This window comes from Gopherus flavomarginatus, chromosome 18 (assembly GCF_025201925.1).
Source record: "Gopherus flavomarginatus isolate rGopFla2 chromosome 18, rGopFla2.mat.asm, whole genome shotgun sequence".
NCBI lineage: Eukaryota > Metazoa > Chordata > Testudines > Testudinidae > Gopherus > Gopherus flavomarginatus.
Genome location: NC_066634.1, coordinates 18,840,555 through 18,856,492, shown reverse-complemented (window position 1 = coordinate 18,856,492; position 15,938 = coordinate 18,840,555). Strand labels below are relative to the sequence as shown.

Sequence of the window (15,938 nt, the reverse complement as noted above, 5' to 3'; positions counted from 1 at the left end):
AAAGAAGTAGTTCTCAATTTACCCCATGCAAGTACTCTAGTGTAATCTCTTTATCATGAAAGTACGACTTATAAACGTAGAAATTTTTTTACCCAACCGCACTCAAAAACAAAGCAGTGTGAAACTTTAGAGATAATGCTGCCCACTTCCACCATTTTGAAGCACTTGGAGGAGAGGAAGGTGATCAGGAACAGTTTAACATGGATTCACCAAGGGCACTTCATGCCTGACCAACCTGATTGCCTTCTATGGTGAGATAACTGACTCTGTGGATATGGTGAAAGCAGTGGATGTGATATAGCTTGATTTCAGCAAACATTTTGATATGGTCTCCCACAGTATTCTTGCCAGCAAATTAAAGAAGTATGGATTGGATGAATGGACTACAAGGTGGATAGAAAGCTGGCTAGATTGTCAGGCTCAATGGGTAGTGATCAACGGCTTGATGTCCAGTTGGCAGCCGATATCAAGTGGAGTACCCCTGAGGTCGGCCCTGGCCAGGGCCACCCGGGGAGGGGGGGAAGGGGGGAAATTTGCTCCAGGACCTGCAGGGGTCCCGCAAGCCCTATCTGAGAATCCCTTCGCTGGGTAGAGACGCCTTTTAATTTTTACTCAGCCGGTGGCAAAAATGATCAGGAAGCTGGGGCACATGACTTACGAGGGGAGACTGAGGGAACTGGGCTTGTTTAGTCTGCAGAAGAGTGAGGCGGGATTTAATAACAGCCTTCAACTACCTGAAGGGAGGTTCCAAAGAGGATGGAGCTCGGCTGTTCTGAGTGGTGGCAGATGACAGAACAAGGAGCAATGGTCTCAAGTTGCAGTGGAGGAGCTCTAGGTTGGATATTAGGAAACACTATTTCACTAGGAGGGTGGTGAAGTACTGGAATGGGTTCCCTAGGGAGGTGGTGGAATCTCCTTCCTTAGAGGTTTTTAAGGCCTGGCTTGACAAAGCCCTGGCTGGGATGATTTAGTTGGTGTTGGGCCTGCTTTGAGCAGGGGGTTGGACTAGATGACCTCCTGAGGTATCTTCCAGCCCTAATCTTCTATGGCCTTATCTACACTTGCAGATGTAGACTGCTGGGAGTTAAACCAGCCCTTGGAGATAGCAGCAGGAAAAGTGCTTCCATGTGTTCACATTGACAGCTGCAAGCGCAGTGGCATGGCCACATTTGCGGCACTTGCAGCAACATTTGGAGTGGTGCATTATGGGCAGCTCACTCGCAGAGCACCTCTACCCATTCTGTCGCTGAGGCTTGTGGGAAGGGGGTGGGGGGGCGTGAGGCATCCTGGGTCCTGTCCCAATGTCCTTGATGCATCGCTTCGCATCCCAGCAATCCCTGTGCTTCCATCCACATTTGGCACCATCTTTCAACATTTTTTGTACTGCGTGCTCTGTCTTCCCTTTCGGTCTGCGGAAATGGATCCCGAACTGCTGAGGAATCTGCTGATGGGTCTCGCCAGCATTCACGTTTGGCAGTCAAGTTACTCCTTAAACTACAAAGTAATAGTGAGGAGTCCGACGATGATGTTGACACACGTAATGCATATGACACGAGATTGCTTGTGGCATTCACGGACATGCTCACCATCATGGAACACCGCTTTTGGGCTTGGGAAACAAGCACTGAGTGGTGGGATCACATCATCATGCAAGTCTGGGATGACGAGCAGCAGCTGTGGAACTTTCGGATGAGAAAAGCCACTTTCATGGGACTGTGTGCTGAGCTCACCCCCACCCTGCGGCGCAAGGACACGAGATTGAGAGCTGCCCTGACGGTGGAGAAGCAGGTGGCTATTGCAATCTGGAAGCTGGCAACTTCAGACAGCTACTGATTGGTTGCAAACCAGTTTGGAGTGGGCAAGTTTACCGTTGGAATCATGTTGATGCAAGTGTGCAGGGCCATTAATTGCATCCTGCTCAGAGGAACCGTGACTCTGAGCAATTGTGGCTGGCTTTGCACAAATGGGTTTCCCTAATTGCGGAGGGGCGATAGATGGGACGCATATTCCAATTCTGGCATGAGACCACCTAGCCTCCAAGTACATAAATCGGAAGGGGTATTTCTCGATGGTTCTCCAGGTGCTTGTGGATCACCATGGGTGTTTCATGGACATTAACGCAGGCTGGTCTGGAAAGGTGCATGACAAATGCATCTTTCGGAACACTGGCCTGTTCAGGAAGCTGCAAGCCGGGACTTTCTTCCCGGACCAGAAGATCACTGTAGGGGAAGTCGAAATGCCCATTGTGATCCTTGGAGACCCAGACTACCCTTTAATGCCATGGCTCATGAAAACATACACAGGGAGCCTTGACAACAGCAAGGAGTGATTCAACAACATGCTGAGTCAGTGCAGAATGACTGTTGAGTGATTTTGGCCATTTAAAAGCCTGCTGGTGCCGTCTATATGGGAAGCTGGATCTGGCCAATGATAACATCCCTACGGTTATAGCTGTGTGCTGTACCCTCCATAATATATGTGAAGGGAATGGTGAAAGCTTCACTCAGGCATGGATCTCGGAGGTTCAACACCTGGAGGCTGAATTTGAACAGCCAGAGACCAGGGCTATTAGAAGGGCCCAACACGGAGCAGTAAGGTTTAGGGATGTCTTGAGGGAGCAATTCAATGCTGAAAGCCACCAGTAATGTTTGGTGCCCTGCACAGGAGTAAAGTGCAGTGGTTCCAAAGTTAGTAGGCATCTGTGTTTGCTATGTATGATGCACTGACTAGCAGTGCCTTTCCTGGGCTATGCTATCTTTTAGTTAATGCAATAGAGAATGTTTCCAAAACCAAAAAATTCATTTATTGAAAAGAAGCACAACAGCTAGAGAAACACACATGACATGACACATCTGTGCTGTGAGGGAGAAGAGAAGAGGGCCGGGTGGGGAACAGAACAATCACAGACTTGCGTATGTCCTGTTATTGTATTCAGCATTCCTGTCTGGAGTGTCGTGCAATGAGTGCTGCAATTCAGGCTGGCTAAAATGCATGGTGATGGGGGTTGAGTGCAGTGGCTAAGGGTAGTAGTTTGCAGGGGTAGGCAGTGAAGCTACAGGTGTTGGAAGCAGCTGGCGGCGATAAGACCTTGGATGTTGGGGAAAGTGGGTTGGCAGTGACATGGGAAAGAGTTTTGGGATAAGGGCTCAGGGTGAGGGGGCGGCTGGATCTCAAGGTTGCATTTGTAAAGCCAAAATGCAACATTTAACAGAGGCAGCACTGTTATCATTAGACAGAGCAATGATTCGGCTGAACTTAAAAACAAGCACAGTGCACACAATAACCCAAACTGCCTGTCCCAAGGCAAGCGCACATGACCCACAAGAGCCCCGAAATGGTGAATAACCACAGGGGCAAGAGAGACTGATTGTTAAAGGACCTTACTGTTCTCTGGGGTCCTGTGCGTTGGGGAGAGCCAACAGCTGCAGGGGGCCCCTATACTGAACACTGCCCCACATTTTCCACAGGATGGGTTTGTCCTGGAAGATATCTCACTGCTGAGGGTGACCTGGGAAGCAAGGGAGGGTCTTCTACTACAAAGCGATTTCTGCCCTGGCCCATATCCAGCTTGCCTGTGTGCAGCAATGGTCCCCCCGCCAGTCATGGCGGGGACATGTTAGCCTCACTGGAACAAGGAGCACGGTAGCTCTTCCAAGGAACCTGGGCAAGTGGATTGCCCAGCTTCTGCATGAAACCTTCGGTGAGATCACTGAGGCCGATTACTGCAATTTGAGAGACAACACCAATGCCCTATTAGGCATCTAGGCATGCATGCAGCCCTAACCCTCCGCGCCCCAATAGCCTGCACCCAACAACTCCCTTTTCAAAATAAAAGCCTTTTACTAGGCACCTCTTCTGCTGTTTGTTCTTCCCCAAGCAACGTCCGCTGCGGCTGGCTACCTTCCTCCTGGCTTGAAAACAGCTCCTGGCCGCAGGCATCTAGGGATGCCAGGCCATCCTCTGGCTCTGGGCCCCCGTCCTCCTCAGCACCCTCACTCCCGCTTTCCAGCTCCTGCCTTGTTGCACTCTGGGCTGCCACGGCCTCTGAAGTGTCCATGGTGCTCTTCGGAGTGGAAGTGGGGTTGCCCCCACATATCTTGTCCAGCCCTTTGTAGAACCGGCAGGCCGTGGGGGTAGCACCGGAGCTGCAGTTTGCCTCCTGTGCTTTGTGGTAGGCGTTCCACAGTTCCTTCACTTTAACCTCGCACCGCACTGCGTCCTGGTCATGCCCTCTTTCTGTCATGGCACTTGATATCTGCCTGTAGGTATCGTAATTCCTACAGGTGGAGTGCAGCTGGGACTGGACAGCTTCCTGCCCTCAAACACTGATGAGGTCCAGCACCTCACCATTGCTATATACTGGGGATCGCCCAGCACGTGGAGGGATGGTCACCTGGAAAGATGTGCTGAGAGCACTCCACACCTGGCTGAGCAAACAGGAAGGGGACTTTCAAAATTCCCAGATAATTTAAAGGGCAGGTCTGATGGTTGGTCATCTGAGGGCAGGGCAGTAGACATCAAAGTGATGACCAGAGTGGCTAGAACAGGCATTGTGGACACTTCCTGGAGGCCGATCAGAGTGCATTAATAGACCAGGGCGTCCACACTGGGGCACAGAAAGTTCTATGCTTCTCGTGGAGGTGGATTACCAGGGGTGCTCCAGCCGCGGAGTCCGTGTGCTCTACGTGCCAGTGTGGACACCTCAGGAGTTAGGGTGCCTGGGGATGATTTAATGCGCTCCAATTTACAAGTGTAGACAAGGCCTATGAGTCTATGATTCTTATTTACAGTGTCACCTGAAAGTGAGAACAGGCGTTCATACGGACATTGTTGTAGCTGGCTTGCACGCTATTTACGTTCCAGATACGCTAAACATTTGTATGCCTCTTCGTGCTCCCACACACAGGCAGCTAGTGAGCTCGCTTGGTTAGGTTAGTGCCGTCACAGTATATGTTCTTCCTGCCCAGATAGAAAAGTTCAGGGATGTTGCAGTCTCTGACAAGGGGACTGAACAGAGAATGGAAGTTACTCAGACACTTCACATGAGGATTGTAATACATAACCCCCTGTTATAAGAGTCAGGTGACAATCACAGCCCCCAATCTCTCTGGGTTTTTCAGTGATTTTTGTTTCAACCTACTATACTCTGCAAATTCTCTGTTTTCATTTATATAAACGAACTGTGTTCTGCCTTCTTCACTGCCAGGATCCCCATGAAAACTACTGGGCAGCTGCCTTCCAGCAATCTGTCCCCAAACATATCACATTTCAACAGCAAAGACAGGAGCTCATCCCACCATTCTCACCTGAATAAAATGCACATTTCAGAGCTATATGGGGCCACAGAAATGCTATGCTGGGACCCAGATCCTGGAGACTTCCAAGTCTTTCCATTTTCACCCAGGCAAATACTCACTGCAGTCCAAGGCCCCTGGATCTCACACATTACAAAAATTTCCTCAAAAGCAAAACAAGTAAGTTAAATATTAAATAAGCCTCCATTAAAACTCCAGAAAGTCAGGAAACACCATAGTTAAGATTCCAGCAGCAAAGTTAATTCAGCTACTTTGCACAGCTGTGAACTGAACACAATGTCCCAGGGATAGTTGCATCAAAGCCACGTCCCCTTGATCTGTAGTGTGATTCTTTGCGTATGCTGCCCACCACATGTGCAATGGTCTCTTCTGCTGCCTTATAACATTTCAACCTCCTGTCTAATTTGCTGCCCACTGCCACACACCAACCCTTTTTGTCACCCTTGGAGCATACGTGTTTGGGATAATTTCCCTGGGATGCACTGGCTGCATCTTTCAAGCTGAATCCATTTTATTTTTTCTGACTCTCTAGGTCCCGTCATGTTATTTCTCTGGCCTCCGAGTTTGCAGAACCTCCCAGTTTAAAATCATCTGCCATTTTTTCTAATATGCAATTTACCCCCTTTCTCGGGATCATTAATGAAGATGTTAAATGAAGTAAGCCCAAAGCTAGCACAGATCCTTATGGCACCCTATTAAACAGTTTATCTCAGAGACCCAGTAAGACAACAAATCAGGGCCACATGACCTGTTTGGAAGGGCCTCCCCACCTCCTCTGAATGTGACACAGTGCCATGCAGCAAGGTAACCAGTTGTTTTTTCTGCTTCTCCAGCCTGCATGCTCAAAGAATCCATTCAGAGAGAAGAAGAGGAGCTGAGAAAATCACACCAAAAGCCAAGAAGACCTGAAGGTTGGGGCTATTTTCTTCTCCTGTGGTATCTGCTCTTCTACCAGCCAGTGATCACTGAAGTCCACCTTAGGAGGGAGAACATTCAGTTCCTCTTCATCAGGTTTAGTGCTTGGCAATATGCTGGCAGCGATAAGCTGTGGGCGGGGCTGGTCACCACGCTGTGTCAAAGCATCCGCAAGCACTTCGGTGCCCTGCCTTTGAGCTTTTACCATGTGATGGGGAAAAGGCCCAGATTTGCCTCTGGCTTTAGCCAAGACGAATGGCTTCTCAACAAAAGGACCTGCCTTTCCTTAGGAGGCCTCGTGTTTGTCCTAGTGGCTGGTGTAAGCCTGCTCTCAGTGGCGATCTTTGTTCCAGGAATAAAAGACAGCAGTGCGTTAAAGGTCATTGGCAGTGCTACCACCGGCCTGTCTGGATCAGGAATATTAGTGACTGTTTTCTCTGTGGTTAAGAACATGGTTATCAGCCAGAAGCAGAAAATTGAGAAGATGACAGACAGCGAGAAGTTTAGCAGTCACCTTGGCTTCATGAGTGAAGTGAAGAAGGAGATCGAGATGCTGACCAGCTTTGTGTATTACATGGAGATCTATCAGAGACGGCGGCTACGCATAGTGCTGGAGATCACCAGTTTGGATATGTGCTACCCAGAGAGGGTCGTTGGGGTTTTGAATGCAATAAACACTTTGCTCTCGGACACTAACGCCCCATTCATTTTCATCCTGGTGATAGATCCCAGCATCATTGCACCGTGTTTGGAACAAACCAGCTGCATGAAAGGAATGGCCGATAATGGGTACCTGTTCCTGAACCGAACAGTGACTTTGCCTTTTTCAATACCAGAGATGGGCACAAAGTCCAAACTGCAGCATTTGCAGGATGCTGTCCAGAGCCGGGAGGACCTGATGTACAAAATCATCACAAAAAACATGGAAAGAGGAGTCAGGAACGTAAAGGGGAAAATGATAAAGCTGGTAGATATGGAGACGTCCAGTGAAATGGACCAAAGCCAAATCGATGCCCAAGCTGTGAGGTATATTCATGAAGCATTTCATGCTCTGCACAATCACACTGATTGTCTCTATAAATACATCCCAGACAGCATTATTCAAATGAAAAGGATAGTCAACACAATTCCCATCACCATCAGACTCATGCTGCAACAGAACATTATGAGACATACAATGTCTCCAAGGTCCGTGGCTGCATGGGTGGTCCTGGCTAATCAATGGCCATGCCGCCTGAGTTGGGTGTTGCAGTGCCTGGAGGACAGGCAGCAGATTCGACCAACGGAGGAATTCAGGAACCAGTCCTTATGGGGAATCTTCGTGGAAAACTGTAAAGAGCTGTATTCCATGCACAAAGTCCTCCAGAATATCCTGGCCTTGGATGGGGACCCTGAACTCTTTCAGAATTTTTTGTCTAATGATTTTCCTTTCACAGTACAGGAGGCCAACACCTTTCTAAAGTCCACAATCAATCTGGACCATTCAATAAGGCATAAATTGGGACTAATACGAGGAGTTAATTCACTGAATAAGGCAAATGATACAAGCGTAACTAAGTCTTCAGTTAAGACTGTCCAGGTGTCTACGGGTGTGCAGTGTTCTGGTATTGAGGAGTGCAGTTAAACAATTGAAAAGACTTCAGTTATTTGCCTTAGAAAGGAAAAAAGGAAGACGTTACCATCTATAAACTATTGAATGATCCAGTGAAAATCAGTCTGGTGCTTCTACTGACTAAATTTGCAGCTACCCTCGCCTAGGTAGTTGAGTCAAAACTACTTAAATGCTGCCAGCTCTCCTGTTTGAGGGTACACAGTGCTTATCTGAGCCAAAGAAAGCCAAAGTCTTCATTTTTAAGAGCGTCTCAGCCTGGCCTCTGACATTGCAGGCCCAGATCATTATGGCCTCATCTCAGCACAGCGATTCTAACTGTCTGCTTGCTGGCTGCAGCCACATAGCTAAAGCTAACATTTTGCGCAGGGGGAGGGGGCTCAACTTTAGATGTTTTAAGCTGGGCACCCAAACCTTGAGGCAGCAAAAGTCAGGGCCCATTTTTGAAAACATTTTCCTAAATATTTAAGTGCAATAAAATTTCCCTCACAATTCTTGTCACCTACAAAATTGCAGTTGTAAATTTGGAAGCAACTTTTCAAAATCAGGCTCTAGACAAACACCAACTGTTTCCTCTAGTCCAGTGGTTCCCAAACGTGTTCTGCTGCTTGTGCAGGGAAAGCCCCTGGCGGGCCGGGCCGGTTTGTTTACCGGCCGCGTCTGCAGGTTTGGCTGATCGCGGCTCCCATTGGCAGTGGTTCGCTGCTCTGGGCCAATGGGGGCTGCTGGAAGTGGCGCAAGCCGAGGGACATACTGGCCACCACTTCCAGCAGCTCCCATTGGCCTGGAGCAGCAAACCGCGGACACGGGGAGCCGCGATCGGCTGAACCTGCGGACGCGGCCGGTAAACAAACCGGCTCGGCCCGCCAGGGGATTTCCCTGCACAAGTGGCAGAACGAGATTGGAAACCACTGGTCTAGTATTGTAAATGCTGAGCTAAAGCCTTCCCTTAGCCACTCCCATACAGCTTGGCTCTCTTGGATCTAGTATTGAGCAGAGCTTGCCCTGGGCCAGATGTGAGGTGTGTAAGTGAGGGGTAACTGATCCTAATTCTCATGTATACTCAGGCCACTTCACAGTGCTCTGGCAATGTAACGGGACCTAAAGTGGGAGAAACTGATAAGGACCCCGAGAGCACTATGTCAATGAGAATCAATTTACTGGATCCAGTGCATGGAGATGTATCCCTGCAGTGGGGCAGGGAGGCAGTGATCTATGTGTGCAGTAGCAAAGGTGCTCAGTGAGTAAGTCTGTGACTAGGAAGGTTGGTACATTTGAAGGGATGCTGGTACGCAGGTACAGTGTGAAGGTGTTAGTGAAATGTTGGGTCCGCATAGCTGAGAGCCAATGACAGCCAGACAGGGATAAGGAAAGGTTGCTTCATTCTGCAGAAGAAAGGAGAGCCTTGTACCTTGGTACAAAAAACTCTACTCAATACAAAAATCAAGAATTTTTTATACACACTCACACACAGGCTTTGGTCGTGCTAGCATTTGATTGGTGGTTAACAAACCCTGCACTTCTGCAATCTGCCCAGCAAAAACCAGCTAAGAACCAACTTCAACTACCTCAAAACTGATAAGGGGAGACAGTTCAAAAGTTCAGGGTACTGTATCCGTAAGGCTTCTGCTTTTCCCTACTGGCTGCTTGTAAGCTGTTAAGGGGGCCTACCAGTAACTTTCACAAAGGTGCAACGTGTTGTAATTATGGTGTGAGTGTGCTGGTCGACTGATGATCAGCTGTGAAGGTATGAGCTGTGTGTGTGCGCATGCCACAATGAGTTACAGAAGCAGGCATCAGTGATTTGTGCAAATGAGGTGTTGTAGTATGACATTAGGCGCATGGAAGTCTAGCACTCTACTGGTTTTAACATTATAATCACCTATTAGTTCCATCTCTGCATCTCTTTCCCTTTGAATTTAGATGATAAGAGTGAAACAAGTCTCAGTCAGGCTTCTGTACAGAATGCCTACCAGAGTGTCTCATTTCTTGCCTTACAATGCCATCATGTGGCCGGTTATTTTGCCGATTTAAAGCTACACAAAGCTCCGTCTTCATGTTTTATTAATCTTGTACTACTTTATTATACTCTTGTTTTCTCTGTTGTTCTAACAATCAGTTTCCCAGCCTTTGGATGTTTGACTTGTTTATCTTCCCCTGGTACAGATCCGAGAAGCACCAGCAGCCTGTCCCCTCTGCGGAGTGGTGCTGCCCTTATGGGGATGTTACCCAGGAGGAGCAGAGAACTGTGATTCTTTCTATCTAACTTTTATTTCTGTAACTACTTGCAATCCACAGACAGGACATGTTTGTTTGCGGGGTTTTTTTGCTCTCCTCTGTAATGCTAAAATGACAGTGTCATGATTAGGGAGCTAGCTGACCCTGTGTCCCCTTTCTGGTCTCTGCCACCCAGCTTGTGTCCTGAGCCTCTGGTCCTTCTCTGCTTTGAGGTGGAATTTGGCAACTCCTGCTCTTAGCTCTGCAGACTTGACTGGGTTTGAGCACCTGCGTTTTTTCCCTTGGGGAACCTGAGATGGGTGATAGTGACCAATGGGCTCCTTAAAACAAAGTGTATTTATCTAGCTAGCAGTTGGAACAAAGCATTAGAGAAAAATTTATTTTAAAGCAATAGCCTTCATGCATATTTAGTCGCATCTAGTCTCACATCTCACTATAAGCTAAGCTATACAGGCTTTCCTCTTGATTTACAGGAAAAGAACTGACCCAAATATTATTCTCCTAGCCCACCCAGATTCCCTTGTGTCTATGGGTCTCTCCTGCCTTGGCTTTGCGACTAGAAGAGTGTATTGTTTTTTACCTTGGGGTAATTAGTGTGGGGGAGCTATCCCAATGTAAAAACATAGTGAAGGGAAGGCACTTTCTTTTTACCGCAAGGTCAACTAGGTGATGACAGCACTAGACTGGGGCTGCTCCTGTGATCACATATGGTCAGCGAGAGGAATTAAAGGCAGGAAAAAACATCTTGGTCCTGACTTTCCATGGCCCTGTACCTTGTCCTTTAAGCAGCACAAAGTGGGGATATAGTGCCACCATCCTGGTTTGGGAGCAGTTTGCATGAATGTAAATGGCTGAACAAGGTGGATTTTTTTCTTGCTATTTAGCCTAAAGTTCAACGCTTGCATCTTCTTAACCAAGGGATGCGGTTCCCCTGCTGTTTAGCTGTTCTAATGCTTGCACACACACATCATGTGCCCCATAGTCGTCATCTGGTCAAGTTCTTTCCTAATATAAAGATCACCCAGGCTGGAGGGAGGGGTGCTGTCCTGACCTCGCCCACCAAACCACAGCTCCCTGAAAGAGCAGCGTCCCAAATGTGCAGAGGCTTCTGCCGATTTGGAGAGGACAGGATGCTACGTTGCCTCAACCCACCCCTCTCCTGACAAGCTTTGGGCCCAAGGAGCAGGTTTCCTGCTCCATTCATCACCCGCATGAGAAAAGGCAAGAGTGATCTGGTCCTACATCTGCTTCCTGCCCAACAACCTGTCTGAGTCATATTACTGCTGTTGATACTCTCTGCCTGCATGGTAAAGGTCCCTGGGCCCAGAGAAAGGCATGACGGCAGCTCCGTTAAAGAACTTCATTTGCAGGTTTCCCATTGTGGCAGGGCGCTGCTGGGGAATCCTCAATCAGCCCCTGCTACTCCAGCCCCAAGCAGAGGAAATGGATTGGAAATAGCCTATTGTTGCCAAATCACTGACTGTACCTGCCAGGTTCATTAGGCAGGAGCTATGAGGCTGGGAGGAAGTGAGTGAAGCGGGGCGGAGCTTGGTGAGAGGCAGGAGCCTGCTACGCTGTTGCCCGTGTTAGGCGAAGCCACTGTAAATAGCAGGAAACTGATGGTGGGAAACAGACACAAATAAACAGTACAGGTGTTGCACCAGCTTGGAGTGTCCCTGAGTCCGTGGAAAGCAGAGCCGATGGGCTGACTACACAGGGGCGCGCCCTGCACCTGTTACATCCATGCAGGGAGTCGGGAGAACTTTACTCTCTAAAGATAGGCAAAACCTCTATTTTCTGGTGGTGTCCCTTGTTGGGTTTTTGTTTGTTTGACTTAGTTTGAGCCGATCAGTCCCAATGTTTGCAATAAGAAGATGACCGTTGCCTATCAAGCTGCCCTTCTAATGTAGCAAATACAAGGAGACGAAAGTCTCCTTCCAGTGTAAATGGTGCAACTCCATAGCAGCCAGTGGAGTCAAACCCATTTACACCAGCTCTGCGCCTGGTTCTGCCATACATATATTTGTGCATGTCCACAGAGGCTCACGCTGTTGGAGTTTTACTTTCAAGCATTTCTGTAGCCTAGTCAATGTATGTCTCTATATGCCATCACTGTACCTTCTGAGTGCTGATTGGTACTTGCCCAATCAGGGCCCACATTCACCCACAGCGCCTCGTCCTTGGCCGCCATGTTCTCTTCATGTTTCTCCATGCTGAGAGCCTTGTGACATGTGAGTTGGGATCCGCCAGTTATTTATAATCTCCTTGTGCCTGGCTGCAACTAAATTGCTGACCAGTCTTTTGTCTCATGACTGAACATGTAACCTGCAGGGAATTACTAGTCTAGATGAGAGCATGAGGGGGAAGGGCTGGCAACATCGCAGAGCATCAAATGGCTCCACTCAGAGCCAAAAGTCTTTAATAGTGACACCTTCAAAGGTAATGTGCAGCATGGTCCCCTTGGCAGGACTCAGAGACAAGATAAGCATCCGCAGCTCCCATAGAAATCAGTGGAGTTGCACATTCCCGCTCCTCTGAGCAGAGCTCAATACAGGAGTCACTGGCTGAAATTCTCTGGTCTGTTATACAGGACATTAGACTAGATGATCTAATGGTTCCTTCTGGCCTTGAAATCTACCAATCTATGGAAACCTCTCAGAGTGAAACACCATGTCACCAAAAGGCAGCTTCTCCGCTCACACCTGCTCTCTGTAGTTCACCTGGATTCTGCAAGAATTGGCTGAAGACCAACGCTAAGCTAAGAATCATAGAATCATAAAATATTAGGGTTGGAAGAGATCTCAAGAGGTCATCTAGTTCAATCCCCTGCTCAAAGAATGCATCAGCTGTGAATCCCATGAAGAAAACTGACCACAAGAGTAAATGTAATATTAAATGTAAACTATGACGCACACTACAATCAGGAAATACAATGTTAAGGTTAAATGATCAGTCTCAACTCTGTCTCACTGAGTGCAGGCATTCAAAGAAGGCTCTCTTGATTTCATTGCATAGAACTTGTCAGGTGTTCGAATATAATATCACAGCATGGAAATGGAAAATTTAGCTTACAGATGCACAGATTTGTGTACATGAGCTCCTAGTGCAATCCTGCGGCGAAAAGAGATCACACAACACATGGATGTATCAGTAGGGGAATCTGAAGTAGGAAGAGGGAGGTGGTACAAAGCAATGAGGAGAGCAGTCCTAGAATACTTGGTCTAGTTCTCATGCCCACACATTAAAAAGGATGGTGAAAAATTAAAGAGGGTTCAGAAAAGAGCTATAAGAATCTCAGTGAGACTAAAGGAACTCAATCTGCTTAGCCTATTGAAAAGAAGGTCATATCCTGACTTGATTGTGGTCTCTACATGAGGAGAAGATATTTAATCTAGCGGACAATTGGTAAAACTTTGCTAAGTGCCTATGTGACTTAGGAGCCTAAATCCAATTTTCAAAATGTGCGGCACGGGCTCCTCAATTACTTGGGTACTTTTGAAAATTTTACCCATTTTACTCATTGAAAATGGGATTTAGGTTAATAAGTCACTTAGGCACTTTTGAAAATGTTACCTCTATATATGAATTTAAAGGACACAAGTCATGGAGAATTTCTCACGTCCCTTTGCAAACTGTCGCAATGGCTAATTATGCTCACAGTGCAAAATGTGTGTCTTACATCCTGTTTGAGCATTGCTGACTTCATCTTCCAGCCATCGGATCTTCTTATGATTTTGTCTGCTAGATTAAAAGGCCCTCGCCTATCAAATATCTTCTCCATATGTGGGTACATATAGATTGCAATCAAGTCTTTCTAAACGATCTGTCCTAGCTCATCTACAAGTTGTTGGACTGTCTGCAGGAATTACTGAATGGAATTCTCTGGCATGTATTATTCAGATCAGACTAGATGATCACAGTGGTCCCTTCTGACCTTAAGATCTATGTAAAGGGGTGCATTGCTGTAATATGATGATTATGTCTCAGCTGAAGTATAGCAATTTTGTTTTTAGAGACCAAAACTAAGTAAGCGAATAAAGCAATGCCTTGTGATTTTTGTAAATACATGTAAAGTATCCAATCCATAGTGAAACACACTTTTAAACTACATAATTTATACAGGAAAATATTTATTTTGACAGCTGTATGTGCACTGGTAGTGTACGGTAAAACAGGGTGTACATCTAACCCAGGAAATGGCACAGGAGTCTCCTCTGTTTGCTAGTCATTTGTCAGTCTGAATAAAGAATGTTTGAGAATAATTGTTCACAATGCTTCATTCTTTACTCCTGTATGTGTGGGATGAGTCAAGTCCCTTGCCAGCCATATTCAGTGAGTGGGGAATGGGATCTGCAAACCAGGCCTAGTCAACTGCCTCTTCTTTAACAGGCCTTACAGCTGGAGCATACCACAGATTGTCTCCACAGGCCAACTCCAAGCTCTCTACAGTCAGCCAGGCCTTGTCAAAAATCTTTAGGGGTGAAGTTTTGGCCCTATTGAAAGTCTATGGTAGTTTTCCCTTTGATTTTAATAGGGCTAGAATTTCCTCCCATTTGTTTTCCTCTTCACCACATCATCGATCCAGCCCCGCTATGCCCTGCACTTTCTGTTAGTTTCAGCGAGAAGATTTCTCTGGCGCTGATCTGTTCCCAGCTCTCTGAGTTGGGATGGGGAGGTTTGATTTATTTACACTTTTGAAAGCATTGAAGCCATTCAATGGCTCTGGAGGTAGACATTGCCCTGGAGATCTAAATCAGATTCCTGGTGCTGTATCAAGAAGCCCTGATCTCCACTGGTTCCCCTCTGTAGCTATTACTAAAAGTGGTCAAGAATTCCCCATTGGATTACTTTTCCAACAGAAAGTGCCTTTTTCACAGAATTAACATTTTTCTGGGGAAAATGTCAGTTTTCCTGAGAAATTTCAATTTTCTATCAGGAAATGCAAACTGACAGCTTCCAGGCTGCCTAACTGGAAGGGTTGTATCAATTTCTGCATCCAGGGAAAAACAAAATCAAGACGAGCCTGCCCAGCAAGCCATGGGCCGTCTGAAAAGTTCCATTTTGGTTCTGCTGAAACAGTGTTTGTCTGGAAATTACTTCCTGCAAGAAAATTTTTTGACTTTTCATCCTGGTTTTGGGCAGAAAAATTCTCAAAAATGCAAAATTTGGATTTCCATCTTCTGGCCAACTCTAGTTGTTATTGCAGGCCACTGGGGATAGAGGCAATGACTCCCGAAGGCGAGTGGGAGCCAGAAGTACAGTGCAGTTGCCTTGGGGAACAGTGGGGCAGCTCCAATGTAATATTATCCTGGAGATCCATGGGCTATGCAGGTTCAAAACACCTCCCTGCATAGGAGTCTCTATGCACAATCTCTCCCCGGGGTCATATTACCATAGGTGTGACCAGTGCTCAGGTTGGATGCCCCTTGATTGAAAGTCCCAGAGCTACTATGCTATGTGCAGATCAGATAGTGTGAGCCATTTGCTGTGGTTTGTTTACTGTAAGGTGCTGCAGAGCACTACCAGATCTAGCAACACCAAACACTATCAGCAAATGAGATTTTCTGCCCCAGCTCTGAGCTCTGGGAAGACACAATAACGCACCAGGGACATCTACAGACACCCAAGCCCTGAGCTCTGAGAACACACGGTGATCCCCGGGGCCATCTAGGGACATCTGATGAGGTTCAACGAGGACAAATGCAGAGTCCTGCACTTAGGACGGAAGAATCCCATGCAGGGGGGACCAACAGGCTAAGCTGCAGTTCTGCAGAAAAGGACCTAGGGATTATAGTGGACGAGAAGCTGGATACGAGACAACAGTGTGCCCTTGTTGCCCAGAAGGCTAACAGCATACTGGG

General features: G+C 47.2%; 1 protein-coding gene across 1 annotated transcript in view; it reads left to right on the top strand.

The window, feature by feature from the left end:
• NKPD1 (NTPase KAP family P-loop domain containing 1) overlaps positions 1 to 7,854 on the top strand; it is a 33,765-nt gene extending 25,911 nt beyond the window's left edge. Inside the window, exon 4 of the mRNA XM_050927825.1 lies at positions 6,149 to 7,854. Coding sequence (XP_050783782.1) covers positions 6,149 to 7,854 — 1,706 coding nt within the window. The remainder of the gene's footprint in view (positions 1 to 6,148) is intronic.
• Positions 7,855 to 15,938: the final 8,084 nt, after the last annotated feature.